General features: G+C 42.9%; 1 protein-coding gene across 8 annotated transcripts in view; it reads left to right on the forward strand.

Moving 5' to 3' along the window:
• The first annotated feature begins 17664 nt into the window (after nucleotides 1-17664).
• Nucleotides 17665-26842, forward strand: part of st7l (suppression of tumorigenicity 7 like) — a 51483-nt gene continuing 42305 nt past the window's right edge. For 7 of the 8 annotated variants that reach the window (XM_061832227.1, XM_061832228.1, XM_061832230.1 and 4 more), the window contains exons 1-11: nucleotides 17665-17847; nucleotides 18875-18957; nucleotides 19276-19435; nucleotides 19509-19563; nucleotides 19648-19763; nucleotides 19880-19958; nucleotides 20390-20478; nucleotides 21328-21428; nucleotides 21547-21661; nucleotides 21739-21811; nucleotides 21883-21985. In XM_061832227.1, the coding sequence (XP_061688211.1) occupies nucleotides 17679-17847; nucleotides 18875-18957; nucleotides 19276-19435; nucleotides 19509-19563; nucleotides 19648-19763; nucleotides 19880-19958; nucleotides 20390-20478; nucleotides 21328-21428; nucleotides 21547-21661; nucleotides 21739-21811; nucleotides 21883-21985 (1143 nt within the window). In that variant the 5' untranslated portion in view covers nucleotides 17665-17678. The remainder of the gene's footprint in view (nucleotides 17848-18874; nucleotides 18958-19275; nucleotides 19436-19508; nucleotides 19564-19647; nucleotides 19764-19879; nucleotides 19959-20389; nucleotides 20479-21327; nucleotides 21429-21546; nucleotides 21662-21738; nucleotides 21812-21882; nucleotides 21986-26842) is intronic. The other variant, XM_061832226.1, reaches the window with a different exon arrangement.

The following is a 26842-nucleotide window of genomic DNA, read 5'->3' on the forward strand; positions in this document are numbered from 1 at the left end:
GTGATCGCTAAAAAGCGTTTGGTCACTTCGTTTCGTGTCCACCCAACACAACCCGATAGGCCCCCAGAGCGATTGCCTACTTCAAATGCTCTCCGTGCCGTGTTTTCAGTCACAAAATAAGGTCGGCCAGATTTTTTTCATATTATTCATTTCAGGAACACGCGAGGGTCAACTTTAAAATAAAAACTTGCACATGTGACCTTCTCGTCCCAGCCTTTTTGTTTTCTTTTCTCTTGGAACTTTCATTTACGATTGCCAACAACTGCCAGAAAAATAGAAGCTGTTACTATTCTGTTTTTGTTGCTGTTTTGCACCTGTTTGCAAATCCATGGCTAGCGGTCTGTGTAAAAAAAATCCATGACAGGCGACACCTTTGTGTATGCCGAGTGTTCTAACGCTTGCTATGCTAACGTGTTACAATATAGCAATCTGAATAGTTAGAGAAGGACTGTTGTCAGGTACTCTCTCAAATGAACATTGAGAACATCCAAACCGTTTGTTAGCCAACATCACAAGAAAGCAGCCTGATTCGAGACCCCCAAGTTCCCAAATTCAGGTCTTCCTCGTCACACTTTCCAAGGTGTCACGCACTTATCCCGAAGCACGAGCGCAGCGAGATTTGACCAAGGAGACTTTGCGGAGGTGAGGCGGACAGGACAAGACAGGACAATCCTGAAATAAAGTCATTATGACAAGATGCTTGCTTTCCCCCCTCCGCTGTGACAGTTCATTCAGGACGAGGGAAAAACCGTCAAAAATGCTTAGCTGTGCTCGAGCGCCCTTCATTACAGAGCCCCGAGCAACTCGGCATCGGATTACTAATAGTACTTACAAAGGCTATTTTTGAAGCTGCTATGTTACTTAAAATCTGCTCTCATTTTCACAAGCTGACATTTGTGTTCATTTGAGGTCAGCCCGCTGCAGTGTTTGGTTTTTTTCGCTTGTTACATCTCGTACATGTCTTTGTGGTCGCATCACTTCCTCCCGACCGCTCGCTCGCTTCTTCTGTGCGAAGACGTAAGGGAGGAGAGTCAACCCCGTCGCACAGATCAGGAACGCTGACAAAGGCCTCTGAAATAGTCGGAACCGCTCGTCTAACGTATGCTGCCCTATCTTTTGTCAATTGAAATCAGGCTCCACCATGTCTTTACATTCATGAAAAAAATCTGTCACCACTGTTCAGTGATTCAAAAATCATTTTTCTTCTCCATGCAGTTTTTTTTCTTTTTTTTTTTTTTTTTTTTAAGTTGCACACCAGGCACTGCAGTAAACGGCAATGCAAAGGCTAATTTCTTGAGGGCCGCAGGAGGAAGAGTGAAGCTCCAGAGAGAAGAGATGGCGAGGGTGGACGACTTCAAAAACGTGGGGGTCAACAATACAAAAAAAAAAAATGGAGATTGTGGTATTGAAGTGAAGAAACTGGTCCAAGTGGGGTGGAACAGTTGGCGGAAGGTGTCTGGTGTTCTATGTGACAGAAGACTATCCGCTAGGATGAAGGGAAAATTCTATAAAACAGTGGTGAGCCCGGCCATGATGTACGGATTAGAGACGGTGGCACTGAAGAGACGACAGGAAGCAGAACTGGAGATGTTGAGGTTCTCGCTAGGAGTGAGCAGGTTGGATAGGATTAGAAATTATTAGCTCATTAGAGGGAGAGTCAAAGTTGGATGTTTTGGAGACACGGTCAGAGAGAGCAGATTTCGACGGTTTGGACATGTCCAGAGGCGAGAGAGTGAGGAAATTGGTAGGAGGATGGTAAGGATGGAGCTACCAGGGAAGAGAGCGAGAGGAAGACCAAAGGAAAGGTTGATGGATGTGGTGAAGGAGGACATGAGGACAGTGGGTGTTAGAGAGGAAGATGCACGAGATAGGCTGAGATGGAAAAAGATGACACGCTGTGGCGACCCCTAACGGGACAAGCCGAAAGGAAAAGAAGAAGCAGTGTTAATGTTGTTCATCAATCACTACAGTAGATAGTGATCAAAAGTTGTTGCATGATTCAAAATGTGAAAGTTGTCTCAGTCGACAGCAACGCAAAGGATGTTTTGTTCTACGGTCTCGAAGGTCAAAACTTCTTCGATTTTTTTTTTTTTTTCTATTCTCTATCAATATACTTTTGTCATGACCCGGCGACACCGGGGCGGAGCCAAATGCAGGAGTTCCAGGCAATGACATGATGTTCAAAGCGGCTTTATTCCGGAAACGGGTCAAAACCAGGTGTAGCAGTCCGACAAGGCTGAGGCACAAAAACGCAAGACTAAAGCCCGGATCCAAAAACATGAAACGAGGTCCGCTGACTATGGAACAAACACATTAAAGACATTAAACGATGTGGAGAAACAAAAGGGCACCGACTCGTTGTGACAAGGATTGCTCTACACTAGACTTCCCCTCAATAGTGAAGAATCCAACTCGCAGTAAATGCAAAGCAACGAACTGGCAAAATCCAAACGTCAATGACAACGCCGATCGCGAAACACCTGTGACAGGTGGCAGAGCAGTGGGCTGGCCACGCCCCTCCCCCACCCTCCCGGCATTGGCCAGGGCTTGCTCATGACGACTTTGCTTTCCATCCATCCATTTTCCAAGCCCCTTATCCTCACAATGGTCGCGGCAGTGCCAGGGCCAACCCCACTTTCACGGTGAGAATGTTTGTCAGTTTTACAAAAAGACACAAAAGTTGGATTAATTAGCTGTGTTATTATTCTTCTCATGAAAAATGAAACAGGGATTTGTTATAAAATGGCAGTTTGATGTGTTCAAATGTAATCCCACAAGCAGGACTGAGAGGAAATGCGGTGGAATGGTGGATCTGTTCTCAGGACCCGGGTTTGATCCCGGCCCCGCCTGTGTGGATTTTGCATGTTCTCCCCGCGCCTGCGTGGGTTTTCTCCGGACACTCCGGTTTCCTCCCAGGTTCCAAAAACACGCAACATTAATCGGGCACTCTAAATTGCCCCTCGGTGTGATTGTGAGTGCGGCTGTTGGTCTCGATGTGCCCCGATCGGCTGGGGGCCGGTTCGGGGTGTACCCCGCCTCCTGCCTGTTGACAGCTGGGATAGGCTCCGGTGAGTGACCCTAGTGAGGATAAGCGGCAAAGAAAATTGATGGATGGATGGATGGATGGACAGCTAACACACAATGCATTCAGGTACAGGCTTCGGCTCTGCTTATGCTCACACAGTATGCGGGTTGTTTAACATAATGTCTGCTGTGGAGACGGAAAATAAATCCATGACGTGCACTCATGGGCACGCGGTCCACAAACATGCACACGCAGTGTTGTGTTTGGAGCAAGGAGGTCAGCACACGTGCGGCAAGCACGTATGTACCGTATTGTGCCCCAGCGCATAAATGAGGTGTCGTTTGGAAATCGTCCAAATCGTATGTTAGTTTGTGTACTTTTCCCGTAGCAGCAGGGTTACCGGGACAACATTCATGTGATTGTTTGAAGCATAAGAAGCGCGATGCCGGGCGGCAACTTTTGCCTGCAGAAGTTAGCGCTAAAAATTTTGGAAAAAAAAAAAAAAAAGGCCAAATTCGTCACTGCGGGAGACGGACAGCTGTTATGGGGGACAAAATTCGGCATCAGCCACTACAGTGGATGTGTAGACCGCTTCTTAAAAGTTACGTCCTTTTGTATGCGCATAAACGGTGGAAGATTTCTCCATCTATTGTATCGACTTATGTGTGCTCGCGGCCATGCCACCCTCAGAACGCCCGAGCTCGTCAGATCTCGGAAGCTAAGCGGGTTTGGCCCTGGTTAGTACTTGGAAGGGCATCCAGCGTAAAACTGTGCCAAACAAATATGCCTTCGTCTAAGATGACGACACACTGTGGCGACCCCTCACTGGACAAGCCGAAAGGAAAAGAAGTAGTGAAAGCGATGATTATCATATTAAATGGGCTCCTAGCAAATTTTTGCAACATGATACTTGGAATAATTTGTACAAAAGACCAAAGCTGCTGATGTCCCTGCAAGTAAACGTTCACTAGCCACCGATTTTATTTTTTTGTGCTTCATTTTCTGACTAAGACAAGGGTAAAAATCTGTCGGACTGGCAACATCCATGATAAAGAAATAAATTCTACCTTTACGAATGAATCACAATGACTCGCCCGTGTCATCTAACCCGGGAAGCAGAAATATTGGAAACAGCTGTCGGTGTGATGCAGTGCAAACATATTTAATGAATACCTTTCTGACGTATTCTATGCAGGGGAAAAAAAAAAAAAAAAAAAAAGATATGACTCCAGCATTGAGTGCAATAATTTAAAAGCTTTTTTCTTGGAAGCGGTTTTTGATGATTCTGAGAATGGGTATTACAATGAGAGGCCAATTAAAACTAAAAGCAGCGTTGAAAGGGGCCTGGCTACAGGCAAGAAATTGATTTTTGTGCCGGATTTTGGAAAAATCGGGTCCTAATATCTCCTAAAGCTCAGTTTGTCATATTTTGCTATGTTCTGTTTTTCTTTTGCCGCTTATCCTTATGCGGTTCACAGGGCGTGCTGAAGCCTATCCCGGCTGTCAACGGGCAGGAGGCGCGGTACACCCTGAACTGGTTGCCAGCCAATTGCATGGCACATGAAGACAGACAACAGCTGCACTCATAATTGCACCTTGTGTCAATTTACAGCATCCAATGAACGTTGCATGTTTTTGGGATGTGGGAGGAAACCGGAGTGCCCACCCGGAGAAAAGCCACGCAGGCACGAGGAGGACATGCAAACTCCACACAGGCGGGGCCGGGATCGAACCCGGGTTCTCAGAAGTGTGAGGCCAACGCTTCACCAGCTGATCCACCGTGCCGCCATGCTTTCGTCATAAGTACTAATAATATGCATGTATGGGAACAGATTTCTCTCTGGATCAGATTCTTTTCGATTCTGTTGGATTTGGTTGTGTAGTCATCCTTTGTTATGTCTCTTTTCACTTTTTTGCACCTTTACTGAATCGCACATTAAAAAAAAAAAAAATCATACTCATATCACGGCTTATTTGCTATATGACAGGATTTTCCGGTGACTATTTTTCCACACATTCTGTGACTGCAGACTCGTGCAACGTTAAGTGCAAGCCAGGAGGAAAGAGCCCTTCGAATATATGTCCGAAATTTGGGATCATTTCATGCTTCCGAAAAGAAGCCAATGTGCAATTTTTTTCCCCCATTCAAAAGTATTCATCTCGAAACGTCTGTGCTGCAGCCTTGAATATGACGAACAGAATCTCTCTTTAGAATCCAGCGAGACCACTCGAGGTTTTTTTTTTTTTTGGCGTTCAGGCAGCCCATCTCTATTCAAATAAGGATTTATTGTCCGTGCCTACGCACGCTATGCACACACATTAGTGTCAGAGCACAGTTAGTCGGCTGTGCGCCGATGAGCGAGGATGTCAGTCAGCCGTGCAGTAATGTTCACTGGACTGACCTCGCAGATGATCTAACCGCAACAGACATCTACTCGGTCCAGGCCGGGCCTGGCCTCGATGGAGACTCCCGTGAAAGTCGGCACGAGACGCCGGAACGGCGGCGAGCGGCTACGCGGGAACGACACCTTCAAAAAAAAAAAATACATAAATACATAAAAAAATAATTGCTTAGTAGCTGCTCGATAAACGCCACCCGTAAATCGTTAGGAAATAAAACATGTGTGTGTGTGACACGATTTCCAGAAAAAGTAAAAAAAAAAAAAAAAAAACTAACCGGATCTATTCAGGCTGGGGATAAAGGTTAGCTGTATTCGGATAGTTGGCTCAATCCCACAGCTAGATAGATAGATAGATAGATAGATAGATAGATAGATAGATAGATAGATAGATAGATAGATAGATAGATAGATAGATAGATAGATAGATAGATAGATAGATAGGAAGAGAGAGAGAGAGACAGATACATAGATAGATAAATAACTAAACAAGTAAATAAATAGATAGATAGAGAGATAGATAGATAGATAGATAGATAGATAGATAGATAGATAGATAGATAGATAGATAGATCGATAGATAGATAGATAGATAGATAGATAGATAGATAGATAGATAGATAGATAGATAGATAGATAGATAGATAGATAGATAGATAGATAGAGAGAGAGAGAGAGACAGATACATAGATAGATAAATAACTAAACAAGTAAATAAACAAACAAATCAATAGATAGATAGATCAAATGCATGTCATTAATTGATTGTCGTGTTATTATAATAACAGCATGTTGTCATGAGCAAGGCTTGGCCACTGGCCAGAGGGGCGTGGCCAGGCCACTACTCTGGGCGGTGACGGTGTTAGACGGCCATTTAAGTTGGAGTTTTTGTCACTGGGATTTGCCAGTTCGTTGCCTTGCGTTAGTGAGTCCCATTCACTGCCTGTGGGACTCTCCGCTTCTACGCGTAAGTTAAAGTAACCCTAGTCACAGCGATTCTGTGCCCTTTTGTTGGATCCTTGTCCTGTTGAGTTAGTTAGTTTGCTACGGAGTCATCGAACCTTTGCTGTATGTCTTTCGGATCCCGTCCAGCCAAGCGTTTCTTTGCCTCTGCCTTGTATGACCCAGTTTCCGAAATAAACCACATTGAACATTATGCCTCTGCCTCAAAGTCCTGCATTTGGGTCTGCCACCGCACCGGAGGTTCGTAACAATGCAACTATTTTGATAATTACTCATTTAGAGCATCGGTGTCAAAAACATGGCACGGGGGCCACATGTGGGCCACCTCATCATGTTATTTGGCCCGCAAAAAGAAATCATGCTCGTCAACTTCCATGATTCTTGCTCAAATCGGAGCAAAAGTTTAAAATTATCAAATGAACAATGATGTTGAGGTATGGTACGCCAAGGGGGGAACATGCAAACTCCACAGAGATGGGGGCGATATCGAACCCGGGACCTCAGAACTGTGAGGCCCACCCTTTCCAGCTGGTCCACCGTGCCGCCTATGCTAACTAATATATATATATATATATATATATATATATTTTTTTTTTTTTTTTTTCTTTAACTGCACAGGCTATAAATCTTCCACGGCGTCCAAGTCGCATACGTGTTGGTGGCTCATCAGTCAGAGAGGTGCAATATTTGTGTTTTTCATGATGGATGTGGATAGTTACGTTTCCAACTGTACAATATCTGCAGTAAGGTATTGAGGTTTTTGTGTATGTACTGTATCTACTGTGTGTGTGTGTGTGTGTGTGCATGTACTGTATGTGTGCGTTTGCAAGGCTTTTGTATTACTGAAGTTGGGTCATAAATCATTGACTTACTGTACTTCCCTGTCGGGGATTTAAAGCTCGTCCTTGCACTCTAAATATTTTATTTTAGGAGGTACTTTTTTTTTTTCATTACCCAAGATTAATTGCTATTCATATCTAATTGGAGAACAAACAACACCCTTAACGCTGTTTTTTGTTAAATTTTCAGGCCATTGGTTGTTTTTTTATGTAATTTGCCGAAGAATATTCACGTTTCCTGGTCCTTGTAGTAAACTGAAGAGGCAAAGCTAGACCCAAAAAAAATCAAAAATAAAAAATGTATCGCTCTTGCAATCTGTTTTAAAATGTCCTATGAGAAATGTCATTCTTAAACCATAAGAGAATGTTTTCACAGTAATTGTCCATGAAATGGCACAAAGCATGCAGAAAAATTCTGTCGTATATGATCATAATAACAACTGTGTAAGACACAAACGAGGAGAGTGGCACACTCATCTTGAACACAGTGAAAAATATACTGGCTATACGGCAAGTACATGTTATCCCCGATTCAAAGCATGCAGCAAAATTGTACTCATATGATCATAATCGGAACTCTGCAGGTCACATTGGGAAAATGGCAGATTCATCTTGAAGGCACTTTCATAGGCGTAGTGAGTTTTCATAACCCCCCCCCCCCCCATTCAAAGCATGCAGCAAAATTCCACGCCCTGTTTTGGCCCCTGTCCCAGGTGTTCCCCTTTTGCTTAAATGCAGCTGGGGTAGGGCCCAACATCAAAAGCGACATGTGCTCATCTTGTCAGGAGCAAGGCATCCATACAGAACAAAAAAAAAAAAAAAAAAAAAGTTTGCTGCATGCTTTGAGTGGTGAAAAAGTATTTTCATATAGAATCATGTAGTACACTTCATATATTTTAGATTCCAAATTTCTCTTTAAATTAATACAATATTTTATATTGAAAGCCTGCAGCATTTTATTGATTTATTTTTTTTTATATACATTTACAGGGTTTTTTTTTGTACTTCACAATGACGTAGAACAAAAACTGGATGCGCGCTCCCCATCCATCATTGGTTCCGCCATGGTCAACAGGCTGTGACTTCTGGTCAGGGCAAAACGTACGGTAAACATACACACATTGTTTTGAAAAAATATGCGATAAATATCTCGGAATTAATCAAGACGGTTACGCTGAAACACACTTTGTTACTTCTTGCACGGTTTTGATAGCGCAACAAAAAAAAGCTAAACGTAACATATTCCAATTAAATTCGATGCTATTATGTACGTGGCACGGTGGATCAGCTGGTACAGCGTTGGCCTCACAGTTCTGAGGTCCCGGGTTCAATCCCAGACCCGCCTTTGTGGACTTTGCATGTTCTCCCCGTGCCTGCGTGGGTTTTCTCCGGGCACTACGGTTTCCTCCCACATCCCAAAAACACGCGACATTAATTGGACACTCTAAATTGCCCATAGGTGTGAGTGTGACTGTTTTTTGTCTCAATGTACTCTGCGATTGGCTGGCGACCAGTTCAGGGTGTGCCCCGCCTCGTGCCCGTTGACAGCTGGGATAGGCTCCAGCACTCTCCGTGACCCTCGTGAGGATAAGCGGGTAAGAAAAGAGATGGATGGATGTTTTTTGTAAGGGTACTTAACATTTTTTTTCTTTATCTAGCACCTAAGCAAATGCTTATCATTTTTTTCAGTGACAAAGCATTTCAAAAGGTTTTGCTGCACGCTTTAAACGGAATGAAAGTAGAGCTGAAATATTCAAGCCGACGGTGCAATTCCCCTCATTTGTGTCCCACACAATTCTTGCAATGATCGCTCCACCTCTTCAGTGAAGCTCACCAAATTTGCTGCATGCTTTTCACGTGGTCCCCGTAAAGGTTGCACAATTCTCAGGCCGCCGATTGCCACGAGAGAGTCAAACCACGAGCGGGGTCCTCGTCTGCTTTCACACGCTCGCAGTCCAAACCTCATCTGGTGTCGATGGTAAAAGTTCAGTATCAAATGACTTTATTGTTTTTTGTGAAGGCTTTTAACTCTGTGGAGTTGCATTTGAACATCTTGAAAATCCCCAAAATTATTATTGTTATTTTTTCCATCTCATTTGAGGTATAGAATGTTGGATTAAGGTAATGTCCACTTTGTGACTTTATCCACTAAAATCCTTTTCCGAGAAAAAGATTTTGAAACTTTTGAGTATCCTTTAATTTTTTTTTTTTTTTTTTTTTTGCTGTTTATTGTTTTTTCCCCCCACTTCTTTTTTTTTTTTTTTTGATTCTCCACTGTTCTGCATTTTATGTAAAAGGCTGTATTTTTATCTGCGATGATCAAGATTTTAATGACATCTGTTGCTCGAGCACGACTAAGTTGAGAAAAACAGATGTACAATAATTTGCTTTATCGGACATGACCTCTCTGAGCGGACGTAAGCTTGAGTTAAAAGGCAAAGTGCCGTTTGGTTCGGGAACAAAACATATTAATAGTGACTAATATTTTACAGTTTACAGTGGCGAGCGTTCTGAGGTCCGGGGTTCAATTCCCGGCCCCGCCTGCGTGGAGTTTGCACGTTCTCCCCGTGCCTGCGTGGGTTTCCTCCGGGTGGGCACTCCACTTTCCTCCCACATCCCAACGCTCTAAATTGCCCCCAGGTGTGATTGTGAGTGCGGCTGTTCGTCTCGATGTGCCCTGCGATTGGCTGGCAACCAGGTCAGGGTGTACCCCGCCTCCTGCCAGATGACAGCTGGGATCATTTCTAGCACTCCCTTGTGAGGATAAGCAGCTAAGCAAATGGATGGATGGATATCTATTGACTTGAGGCATTTATTTTTACAAAATGGATTTTATAGAAACATAGTAGGACTTAATGTTTCCTTCGAAAAAAAAATTGTAGTATATAATTCAGTATACTGTGATCTAATACATATTTTAATACCTTAATAACTTATATGATAGCTAGGGGCATTTATTTAATCAGCTGCGGCGCGCACAGAGTGCCCTTTATTTGATATGAGTGCCTTTATAGTTTTCATTTTATTTTCTAAATTCAAAGCAAGTGATTGTGTTTCTTCCGCATGTATTTTGTCAACTGACCTTTCCATTGAAACTCTACGATAAAGGTTAGCTTTACAGATGCCACGCCTGCTGTGTTGCGTGTATGTCGGGGGGCGGGGGCGCGTTTCTTCCACAACACGAGTGGGAATCGGTCGCAGCAAAACGTAGACAATGAAGCACCTCACGATGAATCTGGGGTGCAGTGTCTTTTTCATGGTTTATGGTTTTATATAACTTAGGCTGGCGGTGGCCCGGTGGCGCAGCTGGAAAGCGTTGGCCTCACAATTCTGAGGTCCCGGGTTCAATCCCGGATCCGCCTGTGTGGAGTTTGCATGTTTTCCCTGTGCCTCCGTGGGTTTTCTCCAGGCACTCCAGTTTCTTCCCACATCCCAAAATTACGCAACATTAATTGGACACTCTAAATTGCCCCAAGGTGCGATTGTGATTGCGGCTGTTTGTCTCTGTGTGCCCTGCGATTGGCCGGCAACCAGTTCACGGTGTACCCCGCCTCCTGCCCGTTGACAGCTGGGATAGGCTCCACCACTCCACGTGACCCTTGTGAGGATAAGCGGCTAAGAAAATGGATACCTTGTGATGCGTTGTTTATTTTTGTGTGCCTTTGCGTAGCATCATGAAGCAGTAACGTGTGAATGGCGAAGCAGCAGTGAGCATTTACCGACTGCCACCGTATACTCTGTCCGCTAAGCATAAACGACGGAGGCAGAGGTGATGAATAATGCACGTTTTACCTTCGTGCAAGCAAGATTTGTTTTCATTTTTTTTTTTTTTCTTTACACTCACCCCCACCCCCTTTTCTGCAGAACACTCAGACTAACAATAGACCACAAAAGATAACGGAAAGGACTTCAGAGTAAACTGCTGCATTAGTAGTGGTATTTATTTAAAAAAAAAAAAAGTATCACAATACTGTTGCAAAGACTGAACACACACACACACACGCACACACACTTTATAGTGTTAATGAGGCTGCTAATGTTGTCACTGTGTTAGGGATGCAGTTGACGTGCGCTAAATGTTTAACACGGTTTGTTTTGAAAGTCTTTAAAAGCACACACACGCACGCGGCGGGGTTGTTTGCTCCCAATTTTCACAGTCGTGAGCCACAACAAACTCAAAAGTTCACTCATCACAGTCAAAATATGTATCTGCAACTATAAAACTGTATTTTTTTTAATTTAGTAAAACAATAATGTGTTTATTTCAGCATAAGTAATAAGCGTCAAGATCATGACGATGCCATAGAGCATTTCTGACGTTGCCGTGGTGACCGGAGGTAGTGGTCCTTATAACTGGGGTGGGCATTTTTTATTCCAGCAACCGGGTACTCACATTATTTGTAAAAATTGTATCATATTTGGTGCAATTATTATTTGAAAAATTTCTCCCTCAAATTTCTATTTAAAATATTGATCTGATTAGATGAATTGTTCATTAATTTATTATGACTAAAAAAAACTTTGTAAAATAAACTATTTACTTTTTAAATATTGTATTAAATTGTTACACTACTTTATTAATTATAATTAAATTAATCCTGCAAATCAAATTAAAATTGAATACTTGGTGGATACTTGTTTTTTTTAAATAAACTATATTACCTTTTTTTATTATTTTACTTCATATATGATAAACCTGGCTGATCTATTCATTGTAAAAAAGAAAAAGTTTGGCCACGTCTGCTAGTAATATAATATCAGTGGACCGGCCAGAAAAACTCCCACACTCGTGTCAACGTTAAAATTAACACTACTGTGAAATAAAAGATGAATAACATTTTTCCCAATGAGGGCAAAAAAAAAAAAAGCAAAAAGAAAAATCATATTTCTTTCCTGCAACATAATAATAATAGTTTTAAAAAAATTTCAGTCTCAAATGTATCTTTATGATTGATAGTTCGGGAACATACTACACATCTATTTAAGTTGAACTGAAAAACACGTGTTCTACTTATAATTCAAAATATTATTGAGTCGTTCATTTTCCGAGCCGCTTATCCTCATGAGGGTCGCAGGAGTGCTGAAGCCTATCCCAGCTATCAACGTGGAGGAGGCGGGGGTACACACCAGACTGGTTGCCAGCCAATCGCAGGGCACATGGAGACAGACAACAGTCTCACTCACAGTCACACCTACGGACAATTTAGAGTCTCCAATGAATGCATGTTTTTGGAATGTGGGAGGAAACTTGAGTGCCCACCCGTAGAAAAGCCACGCAGGCACGGGGAGAACATGAAAACTCCACACAGGCGGCACCGGGATTTGAACCCCGGTCCTCAGAACTGTGAGGCCAACGCTCTCAACAGTTCCGCCACTGTAAACTGTAAAATATTAGTCACCCTTAAAATGTTTTGTTCCTGAACTATTAAAATGGACCGGACCTCAGAACTGTGATTAAATTCTGTCATATACAGCATAAATTATAAAACATTGTATTTGTAACATTATGTTATTAAAAATGCATTTGCAATCATAAAGGCCTGTCCCCTTCCTCCTTAGTTTATATTGTAGATGCCTGGTACTCTCTGCAGCTGAGTAAATAAACTCCTAATATATTGGGAATAATAGGATTAAAATGCATATTAATTTATTACACGTGGGCATCATTTTGTATTTCGTTTGTAAATTGATCAAATACACCACAATAATATTATTTAATGTTACTATTAAACAAACACATTTGGGCACATACAAAAAGGGGGGGGGGTCATTTTTCTACACCACCATTCCACTCAGATGTGGTCAAAACTAAAAAGAAATTGAGTGAATATGGAAAAAAAAAAAGTATTTTTGCTCTTTTTTTTTTTAATGAAGTGTTTGGAGAGAAATGACTTGTGTGATGAAGGTCGCGGTAGCGGTTGGGTTGAGGGGGTGGTGGGGGGGGGTAGGAGGGGTTTCTGGGGCAGTCATGATGCCTTGCTGAGAGGAAATGCTGTGGGAGACGAAAAGCACTTTCAGAAAGTTCTTTTCTTTTCTCTTTCCATCCGCAGCGGACCGGCAGACCGACGAAGAAGCGCATGCAAACTCGGGCCGTAATCTTGTCAAAATGGAGCCTAAGTGTGAAGGTCGGCGCTGGAGTCACGTGACTTTTCAACGCGCATTTGTGCGCACATCTGTATTGGCCAGCGCCGCCTCGCTTCTTTGCACCTTAAAGCGCAGCGCTCTTAAGTAGGCAATGCATTCAAGTACAAACTCCGATCAATTATGAATGATTAGAGGACTCTTAAAAGCTACGGAAAAAACGACATAAACGGCGAGATAGATACCAGATGTGAAAATGGTAAATGAACCTTAAGCACGCAGGTGAGCGCGGAAATGTTGAGCTAACCGCTTTTGACTGGGAACAGGCCGCGTGCTCGCCTCGTAGCTTTCATTTGGGTTCCCTGTTTATGCGCAAAATCGGCCTTTTGTTCTCTGTGGCGCACGATTCTCTATTCTACCAAAGGCATGTTGCTATTATTATAACTACAAGATCAGTTGATTGAACCTCCCTTATGCATGAATTCACCAAATTGTTTTTTTTTTTTTTTTACCCCATCTTTGGGTGTGCGAAACCGAGCTGAACTTAAAATGCCACAAGATGTGTGATATATGTACTCTGATATATGGAAAATTGCAACGTGAAGTCATACAGGATCAGTGTTTGGAAAGTTCTTTTGCCACATGAATGGATTCAAAGTTCAATTCATCCATCCATCCATTTTCTTTGCCACTTATCCTCACAAGGGTCACGGGGAGCGCTGAAGCCTATCCCAGCTGTCAACAGGCAGAGTGTCCAATTAATGAAAGTTCAGTTCAGCGTTCTAAGAACAAATGAGTTCACTTCATAATTCGTAAATCAAAATGCTGATATAAGTTTGCCGTTCTAAAATTGCAACAATTCGTACTTATTTTTTCATATCTGTTGCTGATGGGCTACTGCCCTCAAAATACGGGTTTTGGGTACAGTATTTCATTTCTGCATTGTTGCCACCCATTCAGACCACAGAAGCAGCTAGCTGCAGCTTTCACCCGACAATCTCAAAGACGTCCATCCGTCCATTTTCTGAGCCGCTCATCCTCATGAGGGTCGCAGGAGTGCTGAAGCCTATCCCAGCTATCAACAGGGAGGAGGCGGGGTACACCCTGAACTGGTTTGCCAGCCAATCGCAGGGCACATGGAGACAGACAACAGTCTCACTCACAGTCACACCTAGGGGCAATTTAGAGTGTCCAATTAATGTTGCAGTTTTTTTTTTTTTGGCGATGTGGGAGGAAACCAGAGCGCCCACCGGGAAAAAATCCATGCAGGAAAGGGGAGAACATGCAAACTCCGCACAGGCGGGACCGTGATCGAACGCGAGACCTCAGAACTGTAAGTCCACCGTGCCGCCAACGTAAAAAAAAAGATCACAAATTGGCTGCCTTGAATTTTTTTTTTTTTTTTTTTTTTTTTTAAATGGGGAATCAAAACAAAAACAGGCCGGCTGACTAAATTTAAATAATTTATCTACCCTTAAATTACAAAACTAAATAAATCCAATATTCTCCTTGTCTGATTATGCAATGTTTTAACTAAATCTTTCTCATACAAATAATAATTTTCCTTGTAAACCATTTTGTTCTACTAGAAAAGAACACATTCATTGTCATTTACGCCGTGTCCTTGAATGCATCTCGCGCAGTCATGTACCGACGGCGTGTCCGCCTCGTTTTGTTCTGATGTACAAAATAGTGCATGCTTTCGATTAGTATGCCCAAATTATATTATAAGTAATATTTCAGTTGATTCACTGCATATTACAGAACACCAACATCGCAGCAGACCCCGCAATGTGACTGATTGCCCACGAGTACGTTGCAATGACGACACGCAAACAAAATATTGTGCAGGCCTAGTGTGACAATGAATCTATTTTAATGTACCGTGACCCTTGTATGGATAAGCGGCTTGGAAAATGGAATGGAATGTGCTCTGTGAACGACTTGCAACCAATCCAGCTCCCCGTGACCCTGACTAGGATAAGCAGTATGAAAAAATGGATGCACGGATGGGTGGTACAGTATATACAGAATATCAGTAAAACATGCGTGAAAAATGGAAGAAAATGAGGAGTATTTGATCCCTCCCGTAGCAAAATTCTGGCTCCCACAGACTGGCCGGTGCCCATGTATTTAGACAGCTGTGCAAAAACAACCACATGACCAATACTGCTGATCTCAACTCATGAATACAAAGCACATCTGTTGAAGGAATCAATTTGGTACCTTCCGATCGACACCATCACGGGAAAGACTACAGGAGCCATCAAAGGACGCCTGGCAAGGGATTAGAAATGGGCACCATACTGGAATAGCTTACAAAACCGTCGGCAAAAGGCCGCCGGGTAAGAATGTGACAACGACCGGAGCCGTTGCCGTCTTCCAAAGCGGAAGAAAATCATCACCGGTTTCCCTCAGACTGGATCTCTGCGCAAGATCGTACCTTGTTGAGTGAAGGAGGATGACGGGCCCACGCGGACGCCGCAGGAGGGACCAAGTTGGGACCTCAGTCGGAAAAGCCACCGCGCCGCCACAGACTCCAATCTTACAGTTTTTCACAAGGTCCTGCTTCTCATTGGCAGCCGCTGAACATCGAAATGACTCAGAACAGGATTAAGGGAAACTCCTTTTTGTCAGACGAAACCAAAGTTCAGCTCTTTGGCATCATTTCCACCCACCAGGTTTGGTGGATGGAAAAAAAAAAAAAAAAATCTATGATCTATGAAAGAATTCCATCAATGCGGTCGAGAACGGAGGTGTAAATATTGTGTTTTGGGTCAAATGAATGTGCCCAAAACCTCGTTTCCTAAAATGGGCCGTGGATGGGTCTTATTTGCATGATGATAACACAAAAATAGTCTGCAGAAGAATATTATCGTCACCCCAAAACAATCCAAAACCTGCAGAAGGGGTTTCTGGCCCAAAATCTTACCTGAGCTGTGTGACCAACTGCAACAAATGTTTCATCGCTCTGCTTCTCAACCGTTGGTGATGCCACCACGTAATAATTCATGTTTTGCTCTGAGATGAAATACTTGTGCATTCTTGTGATTTGGATTTATCATCATCAATAAACAACCACGCACATGACAGTGGGTGAAATTTCTTTCCAAGTGAGCAAACGTACATATTCAGCAGGGGATCAAATTATTATTTCTGCCTAAACGCTTGGTCTTAATTTGTACAATGTAATCTGAATAGATGATTTCCATCTGTGACGACAGGGGTGGGGCGAGGGGAGTGGAGTGGAGTGGAGTGGGGTGGAGGGGGATGGATGGGGGCGGGGGTCGTTCACCTCAAACAGCTGCAGTTCAAGTGATTGCATTATAGATGCAATAGCCCCACCAGCTGGCTGGAAATAACATTGCATTTTGGGGGAGATTCCAGGAAATGAGGCCTCAAGGAGCTGTATTGTAGTTCACATACAGTAGAAATAGAATGGAATACTGAAATTAAATTGACAATGAATCAACATGATGGTAAAAATGTCCTTTATGTCGTTTCTCGGCCACCATACAACATAACATCTACTGTACAGCTATATCATTAACTATGTTGCTCATTAATTAATATATTTTGCCAATCTTTAAAGGTAAATATTTATACTAGGGATTTCAAACTGATTTTTATTGATCAATGTAGTTTATACCCTTTTATTTTAATTGATGTTTAGGACCCTATTTGTGAATTAAATAAAATAGCGGCCCCCCCCCCAAAATGTATGTGCTGTATTAATAGCTTTGATTGATTATTTTATGTATTTACAAAATATTATTAACCGATATATCTTTTATTTCATTATAATTATTATAGATTTTGTGTATTGGATGCAATTTAATGCATGTTTACAAATTATGTATTTTCTCAACTAAAATAAAAAGAACAGCTATGAAAACATTTAACAATAAATAAACACAAAAAAACTAAATATTCTATTATTGTTCGACATTGCAAATTGATTATTTAAATCACATTTATTTAAACCCCACCAGAGAATGATAGAACATCTAAAAATATAGTTATGTTGGATTTTTTTCATGGTTTTATTCTTTGAAATATTTATTAGAGATATTGCGGCTGAACTAATGCCGTTTGTATCGGTTTACAGTACTGTATTTATATGCTCGTTCAATAAAGTTTATTCAAATATGGAACATTGAAAAAAACGATAGATGATCTGGAAATATATTTACCTATTTAAATGATTGAATCCCCCCTTTTTTTAAAAAATGACTGCAGATTTCGTGTTTTGTGATTTTGATTAAAACGTTTTGGTTTTTTTTTCGAAAAATAATTCAAACTGGAGCCCGTGTTGAGTTGTGATCACGTGAGCGGCGTGTTTACTGACATCCGGGGAGGCGGGGAGAAAACATGGAGGACTCCACTGGCAGTAATCCTCAATATCCCGGTTTCACAGACAAGTTAAAGTCGTGGCTCTCGTGGTCGTGGACCTACGTGTGCTTCGTGTGGTTCGGCATGGTGCTCATCATGATTTACGTGCTGTGGAGTCCACTCAAACTGCACGAGAGCCTCACTTCGGGTGACTAGACGCCTTTGCACTTTAGCTTTTGTTAGCCTTCCGCTAGCCTGTGCTGGCTGCCATCAAGCAGAGATGTGACACTATTTTGACACCTGCTTGTTTAGCACGCGCTTGCGTTCCAGTCAGCTTTCACGGTGTCGTTCCGCATTAAAGCCAACTGCACGAAATTCGTGCTACTTTCTTGTTGTTCCATAATGTACATTTTGTCCATTATCTTCCTTATTGACTTTGATAACAATCAATTGCTATTGCCTCACGACATTCATATTTAAACATGGGTCGTGCATCGTTATATCTGGTTATAGCTTTCTATCTATCTATCTATCTATCTATCTATCTATCTATCTATCTATCTATCTATCTATCTATTAGAGGTGCAACAATATTTAATCAACATCCAAAGGATTATCAAATTGACAACTTTTAACCATTGATTAATTCATTTGAGGCATTTTTTTTATCTTAGATTTGTCCGAATTTTCTAACTTCAGCCTCTCGACAGTAAAATAATAAAAACTAAAAATGAAACAATTCTTACATGTTACCCAAAAAATTCAACGTTTTGCGGTTTTCTGCAATGTCAGTGACCAATCCACTCACTGAATCAAAATTAATAAATGGAAAAATATTGGCCAGTTAAGTCTCATCTGTTGCAAAAATAATCATCGTTTGTGCTCATAGCAAAATTAACCTGCAATTGACGTGTAGTTGTTCCCGAAGCAGCCTGAGACGTCGATATCACATTAGCTGGCCATTAATTTAATCAGAACACGAGAAGTAATCGCAGTTTCAAAACGGTTGGTGAGTACAACGTCCATGTTGTGTAATATTGCTTTATATTTATTTTCTTCTGATTTAATCAGAAATACAAAATCAACAAAAACTATTAGTCATTCATCAGTAAATGAGGGGGAAAAATAATTTGCAATAAAAATTTAATGCCATTTTCTTATCTGATCATTCAATAATCAATAGGAACCTTGATTTATATAATTTGTGTTCTTGTCACCGTCACGAACTGTTTCAGCGTCGCTGTTTTTGAATACTCTGACCCCCAAGTTCTACGTGGCTCTCACTGGGACCTCTTCCCTCATCTCTGGACTTATCCTTGTGAGTTAAAAATACTCATTATTATTGTTTTAATAGTAGCTGTTGCAGTATTTACCCAGAAGATATAAAAATGTGTAATCTAAAACTAGATTATTCTGGAACTTATTTGAACCAAGTTGACATTGTTTACATTTTTAACAGTACTTTATAAATGATAAAATTTCATACCAAAAAAAAAAAGAGTTTTACTTGAGTTGGCTTTATCCTTGCTGGTTGTTTTTGTTGTTTAAAGTTCTATAATGTCGGATACGTGATGGTCATATCCAATTGCAATTGTGTATTATCATGGGATAGTTTGGCAAATGTTCCCGGTTGCAGATATTTGAGTGGTGGTACTTCCGGAAGTACGGCACATCCTTCATCGAGCAGGTCTCCGTGAGCCACCTGCGCCCCCTCCTCGGCGGAGTGGAGAGCGGCTCCGCCACTGGCCTTTTCTCGTCCGTCAACGGGGAGGCAGAGCCGAGGCCCAGCGTGTCGGGTAACCAACGGACGCACGCTTAAACGGTCAAATCTTTACGACCGACACTCCCAATATTGTGTTCCTCTCACAGAGTGTAAAGTCTGGAGAAATCCTTTGAACCTGTTCCGAGGAGCAGAATACAACAGGTAAAGAAAAACCTGCCACACGTAGGAGTTACTGGATACTTGCCCTGAACGTTTGATTAATATTTTGAAATCTGTGGGAGTCAGATACACATGGGTGACGGGAAAAGAACCGCTGACGTACTACGACATGAACTTGTCTGCTCAAGACCATCAGACCTTTTTCATCGGCGACACCCAGCAGCTGAGGCCCGAGGATTCGGGTGAGTGTCCGTCAGTCCCACGGAACTCGAAAGCAGTCACGCAGATACGAAAGCAGACACACACACACACACAAAAGTGAATATGTTGCGATGTAAGTTGCTTTTTATCCCTGCAGTCATGCAGAAGGCCTGGAGGGAGCGAAATCCTCAAGCCAGAATCAGAGCCGCTTACCAGGCCATCGAGTTGAACCACGAGTGAGTCCTACGCCTAAAAAGTACGCGTGTATGTACGACAGATCCGGGGGTGCTGCAATAATTTGTACGAAGGTGTTTTTGGAATCACGGTAAATGGTGTATTACATTGGATGTCAAATAAATGTGTAGTCTAAAACAAATTTTGAAAAAAAGAGAGACTGCGTGGAGCACATACCGGCACGCCGGTCTTGTTTACAAACTCCACGCGGCTGTTCATGGGTTTGGGTGGTCCAAATGGGCTCAGCAGTCAGGACTTTAACATCAGTGCGTGAATAATAGAAGCGAATAAATATGGTTCCGTTTTTTCACAGAAAAGTGAGGTGTTTATTTCGAACAATGTTTATTAGAGGAACGACCACTATTGGGGGAAATCCTCTTCTTGCACAGAAAGATCGCCGAGTATCCATGGCAATGTTTTCTTTTTCTTACAGATGTGCGGCAGCCTACGTGCTCCTCGCCGAGGAAGAAGCCACAACAATTACGGAAGCTGAGCGCCTCTTTAAAAAAGCTTTAACCATCGGTAGGAAATGGATTTGAGCATTTGGTGTACAGAGTGGGTGATGATTATGTTTAGTCATCGTTTTTTGAATGGATTGCTCTGATCTGTTGCGTTTTCCTTCGGTCACCAATGCATTGAATTTGAAATCACGAGTCATTCTGCACTTTTGTTAATAAAAAAAGTTTACAAGGCCGAGTCGCTACAGATATGGCAATCCACTCCCAGCCCAGCCTAGCCTACTCTACTACTAAAGCATACATTTTAAGCAAAAAATAGATATATTTCTTAAATTATTTTATTACATAAAGCATTTAAACTATACATGTATTTCTACTATGCAGTTTATTATCAGGAAAAGCTAAAAAAAAATGCTTTAAAAAGCCAATATTTTTCGTCTTGGAGCGCATTATGTATTTTTCCATTGATTGTAATGGGAAACATTGATTCCGTTTTCGAACAAATCACTTCTCGAACCGTTTTCTGGAACGGATAGTGGTGGAGAACCGAGGCATCACTGTACTCGTCTTCGTGTTTGAGCATTTAATTCTGCTTGTTTTATGTACCACTAGAGGGGGCGCATGTACCACAACTCTTTGCACAACTGTGCCTCTTAAAAGGAATGCAGTACTTCTCTAGTAATTGAATGTCTATTGTTCTTCGTTCTTGTTAGTTTCTTTGTCCGTCATCTCCGTATTCAACATGCTGGAGACACAGTCCTTGTGTGTTGTTCCATACTTGGCCATTAAAGCTGATTCTGATTAACATTTAACAATTACAGGAGTTTCCTGTACGTCCATAATCTGATGCTTTGACACCATCTCGTATGTATTCGTTTATGTATTTTTTTGGTTGAGCTGTTGTGTTTTGCAGCAGGCAAAGACATCAACCTGCTGGTTTACATTAAGCGCAGGCTGGCCATGTGCGCCCGGAAGCTCGGACGTATCAAAGAAGCTGTGAAAATGATGAGAGACGTAAGTCGGAGAACACGATCGCAACATCGGGTTCTGTAACGTAAAGTGACATCCAACACGAGAGCGGTTTAAAGAAAAAAAAAAAAAACACTTTTGATGCATTTGTTTCCCCTCGCAGTTAATGAAGGAGTTCCCGTTGTTAGGGATGTTAAATATACATGAAAATCTCCTGGAGGCGCTCCTCGAGCTGCAGGCTTACGCCGACGTCCAGGCTGTCCTCGCCAAATACGACGGTACGACTGCAACTCGTGCCCGCGTCATATTTTTCCCTCTTACGCGCCTTTTTCTGTCCTCTTTGCTTCCGCCATAGATATCAGCCTCCCGAAATCGGCCACCATATGCTACACGTCCGCCCTGCTGAAAGCGCGGGCCGTGTCGGATAAGTACGTCTCCTTCCGTCTCGCGAGAGAATCAAAGCGTCGTTTTTGTCTCATCCGTGCTTTCATTCCGTCAGGTTCTCCCCAGAGGCGGCGTCGCGGCGGGGGCTCAGCACCGCCGAGATGAACGCCGTGGAGGCCATTCACAGAGCCGTGGAGTTCAACCCACACGTGCCCAAGGTCAGTGGGCCACACCGAGGTTGCGGTCCAGTCACCGGTTACGTGTTGCGTTTCTCTGGCGACAGAGTTCTAAGAGTTCCACAGATGCAGCACCGTGTGTGCCCTTTTCACGTTAACGTGTTCTTTCATGCCTGCACGTGTGTGATTTGGGTGCAAATCATACCATCATCGTCATTATCGTAGTCCATAATAAAAAAAAAACGTCTACAGCTGAAGCTAGGGGAGATATCAAATTGCGTATAAATTCATCGACTGGCCCTCTATAAACTGAGGACCGCTTGTAAACAGCGGACGTAACATTGCGGCTAAAATTACTACGTTCATTCAGTCCAGCAGAGGGCAGTCTTGACGTCACTAAGGCTCACTCCCGCACAGATCTGACTGGATTGTTCCAACGACATATTGCGTGTTGGATGGTTGTTTGTTACAACTGCTGACTGATTGGACTTTTATTGGACGTGCGCATGAGTCATGAAAGTGGATCTCTCTTTTATGTAGTCCGGAGAACAGTATCGCTTCTGTATCAGGACGTCATTCAATAGGTCCAGCGTCAGATCTGTGCGAGCGAAAGGTAATCGGCGTATTTGTGTGCAGCAGGTGGGGGCGGTTGCGGGATTGGAGATGTGGCAGTAGCGCTTTGATCCAACCTTTGATTTTTAGTGCGAGGGCCCTCATCTTCATCATCTTTCCCCACCCCTCCTCCCCCAGCACTGTGTGCCCACAGCCCTCTCATCAGACACCCTCATCTCGCTTCTTAGCCTCTCAACTTCCCTCATCCCCCTCTCGTCACCTGCTCCAGCACGACAGAAACGCGTCGGCTTTACAAAGGGATCCCCTTCAGCGCATTTGGCTCTTCAACTGCTTAAGAAAATGCACGCATTTCAGGACAAAACGTATAGTGTCCTGTTGAGCGTTTGATGTTAACAACAGGAATCATGTGGGTAGTGTGAGTCTGCTTACTGGTGTGGAAACAGGAGTTCAGAGTCCATCAGGGTTTTTTTTTTGTTTTGTAATAATTGGACCCAAAGTCATGGATGACTTAAATTGAAAGAAATGGGATCCACTCTGAATCGGAAGCAACTCTGTTTTAGTTACCCTCGTTAAGTGTCGTGGGTGTTCTGGAGCTTGTGCCAGCTGACTTTTGGTAAGAGAAGTGGTCTCCACCTTGGACTGATCAGCAATTCATCAAGGGCATAGCAGTCCATTTTCCTAAAAGCTAAAAAAATGCTTTAAAAAGCCAATTTTTTTAGGCTTGGAACGCATTCTTTCTTTTTCCATTCATTGCAAGGGTTTAGGGTTACACTCTAAAATTGCCCCGAGGTGTGATTGTGAGTGCAGCTGTTTGTCTCTATGTGCCCTACGATTGGCGGGCAACCGGTTCTGGGTGTACCCTGCCTCCTGCCCGTTGACAGCTGGGATAGGCTCCAGCGCTCCTCCGCGACCCTCGTGAGGATAATGGACGGATGGATTTAAACTATACATGTATTTCTACTCTGCAGTTTATTATCAGGAAAAGCTAAAAAAAAATGCTTTAAAAAGCCAAATTTGGAACGCATTCTTTCTTTTTCCATTCATTGCAATGGGAAACATCGATTCCATTTTCGAACAAACTGCTTGCCCCTATTTGGGTCGTGGGGTAACTGGCGCCTCTCCCATCTGACCTTTGGCAAGAGAAAAGGGATCCAATTTGGACTGGCTGCCAATAAATCCCTTCCACCCCTCGTTCATGTTCTTTTCCCCTCATCTTTTCTTTCCTCCAACCATTTCAGTCGGCCGTTCTAGTTCCTCTGCGCGGTTTGGACGCTGACTTCCCGCTGATAAAGTGTCCTGGCCACGCCAATCTGCTTTGCACTTAGATTGGCGTCCGAAACCAATTCAGCCCCCCCCGCCCCATCTGCCTCGCTAGTTTGCACAACTTTGGTTGACAGTTTTGTTCTCTCGCCTCATTGCGGCTGACGGTCCCCTATCTCGATTTCAAGGGCTCCGACGTGTTTACCTCCGCAAGATTGGCTTTTTCTCCGCTTGCAAATGGACGCGGAGTGACAGGCCGGCGGCGCTCCAAATAAAGATGGATTGAGTTAAAACAAAAAAGGATTTGGCCCTGGACAGCTCTCTGCCGCTTTTGTCGACCTGTGAAATTCACTTTTTGCGTGCGTGTTACGAGTCATAAAGAGCCAATTACGGGCCCTGATGCCATTGTTCCTCGGCCTGTTCCATTTGTAAAAGAGGCTGCGAATCCGAGTCAGAAGGCGGTTTGTGAGTTATGCTCCGGGCTTAGAAGTGCCCGGGGATAAAAGGAGAGCACATGAAACTCAATCCCCTCATCAAAGAGGCGACAGCGAGCGGGAGAGTCAGCTCTGAGAACAAGAGAGGCGAGGGAGGGCGGGGGCAGAGAACTGAGGTGTCACCAGGTCTAATGCTGCGGTATGCGAGCGGGGGGGACAGCTGAGCCTCTCTCGATGATCAATCTTGGACCGTGTACACTGAGCATGGTGTTTTGGCCACGCGTGAGGTTCGTTTCGCAGCCCTTTCCAAAACTTGAATTAAACCAGATTGTTTAAACACATATTTCGAAGTTGAAGCAAATGGAAGTGGAAGAATTTTCATATTCGGAATAGATGTTTTTTCAAAGGGCTTTGAGAGGTTTTTGGGTGACATTCATCCGCTAGTTCTTTGGTTGGTGAACTGCTGCCTATCCCATCTGACTTTTAGTGCGAGAGGCGAGGTACACCCCGCATTGGTTGCCAGCCAATCGCGGGGCCTCCATAGACAAATAAATATTCAGTCACAATCACAACCCGCAGTACCCAGAGAACATGGCACCTCCAGATGAGTTTAGAGATTCAAACCCTGAACCTCAGAACTATGAGGATGATGCGCCTCCAATTTACGACATAGATATGGATCATCTACTGGTGGCCTTCATCAATGGATTGACAATAGATAGCGCCATAAACTATGCTAGATTATAACAATGCATCACGATTCCCGACAGGGTCTTCCACTTATTTTTAATTCATTTAATAATGATAATATTATTTCCGCTTATGTTCAACTAAACTTTCAGCATGTTCAAAACATTGCGGGTTTAGACCCGTTGGTGTTTATTCCTTGGCAGGCCAGTGCATGGAACTTTTTTTCAGATCAAGAATTTTTATTGATGAAAAATTTTAAATACCGTTTTCTATCATGTTCTACTAATATCAGTTGAAATTGGAAATGATCATTTTTGAGTTTGAAATTTTTGTTTTCTATTTTAGGGATGTATTTATTTTATTTTTAATTTCCAGTTATGTGATATTAATCCAGTAACTAATTTTAAGGTTTTGAGATTCCATCCCTAATCACACCCGCAACTTTATCTGCGAGCATGACTGGCCACACCCGTACATTTTTCAAATGTGAGTGACGACGAATCTTGCACTCAGCATTTCATACGCTTGAATCGAGAAAGTATCAATACTTTTATACGTGTAACCTTTTGTCAAAATTCAAATTGAAAATAAAAACATCTCACGTCTCAATTACATCAATCCTTTGGCATCACCTTTCTATGATCGAATTAAAACAGCTAAAAAAGTCCGAGAAAAAAAAATAAATAAATAAAATGCAAGTGGAGTTGCACCTTTTAACTGAAATCTTGTAAGATTTGCTGTTCTAACGTGACGTTTTAGTCTGAGGCCTGGTTTTCAGGGAGAAGTCCAAGTGTCAGAGGGTCTGCGGTAGCGCTTTGGCCCTCCTGTAGGGGATAAATCAAGGCGAAAGGACGCGTCTGACATGGATGAACGAGAGTCAGATGGTAAATGCAGGCCGAGATGGCCAAGCGTGGGCCACATGGTTGCCCGGGTTGGCTGGTCGGCTGGATGAGTCTGTGACCGTGGGAGGGGATTAGACGGGATTAGCTCGGGGGGGGGGGGGGGGGGGGGGGGTAACCTTCCCAAAGTGTCTGAGATCCGGAGCGCTGTGAAGCTGGCCGCTCGGGAATCTAGCCCCGGGGAGGGGTGGGTGCAATGGGTTTTTTTTTTTTTTTTTTTTTACATGGAGTCCTGCCACCCTGGAAGCCACAGACATGACAGATAGAGCCTGGCGTGTTCATCAAAGTCTACAGCGCAAGGTCTAAAATACGGACGTCTGAAGTCCTGCGCGTGGGATTGGGTTTACGTTTTGTCAACCCCGTGAGCCGACCGAGTCACGAGGACGAAGTTACAGCGAGGTGGGAGGCGGGGAGGAGATCCGCACGCACGGAATCGCTGTACTGTGGTGGAACAATAACACGCCTCTCTTTTGGGAAGCCTCACCCTCCCGCGTTGCGGGGATAAAAAAAAAAAAAAAAAAAGAAGGCTCTTGCTAAATACCTCACATGAGCAAAGTATGTTTTCAGTCTGCTGGGAGTTTGCCAGAGGGAATTGCACAATAGGATATAGTCAGTGAGGCGGAAGAAAGGGAATTGGGGGGGGGTAAACGAAAGAGATTGATTAGACCACGAAAGGAACACTTTTTTTGGGGGGGGGCTTTAAAGCTAAGTCACATCAGTGTGATACAGGAGCACATTGCGTAATCCTTTTGGGGTCCATCAAAAGAATATAGACTTTCACAGTTGGGTGGCTTTGCTCTTTCAAAGACTGTAAAACTGGATTATCTCGTCATTTTTTTTTTATAGATAATTTCTGAGCACAACAATCTTATGTTGATGTTGTGACACATCCATAATTAATTGACTATTTTTATACAGTTCAATATAAGAAGAAAGTTTGAGAAGGTATCACATTTGCAGGATTACTAGGCTGCAGTGGATGCCGAGCGGGCGACATACATCACATAATTTGATGCTATTTATTATTAAAAACAATAAGACTC

The sequence above is a fragment of the Syngnathoides biaculeatus genome, chromosome 10, assembly GCF_019802595.1.
Source record: "Syngnathoides biaculeatus isolate LvHL_M chromosome 10, ASM1980259v1, whole genome shotgun sequence".
In the NCBI taxonomy this organism is placed as follows: Eukaryota; Metazoa; Chordata; class Actinopteri; order Syngnathiformes; family Syngnathidae; genus Syngnathoides; species Syngnathoides biaculeatus.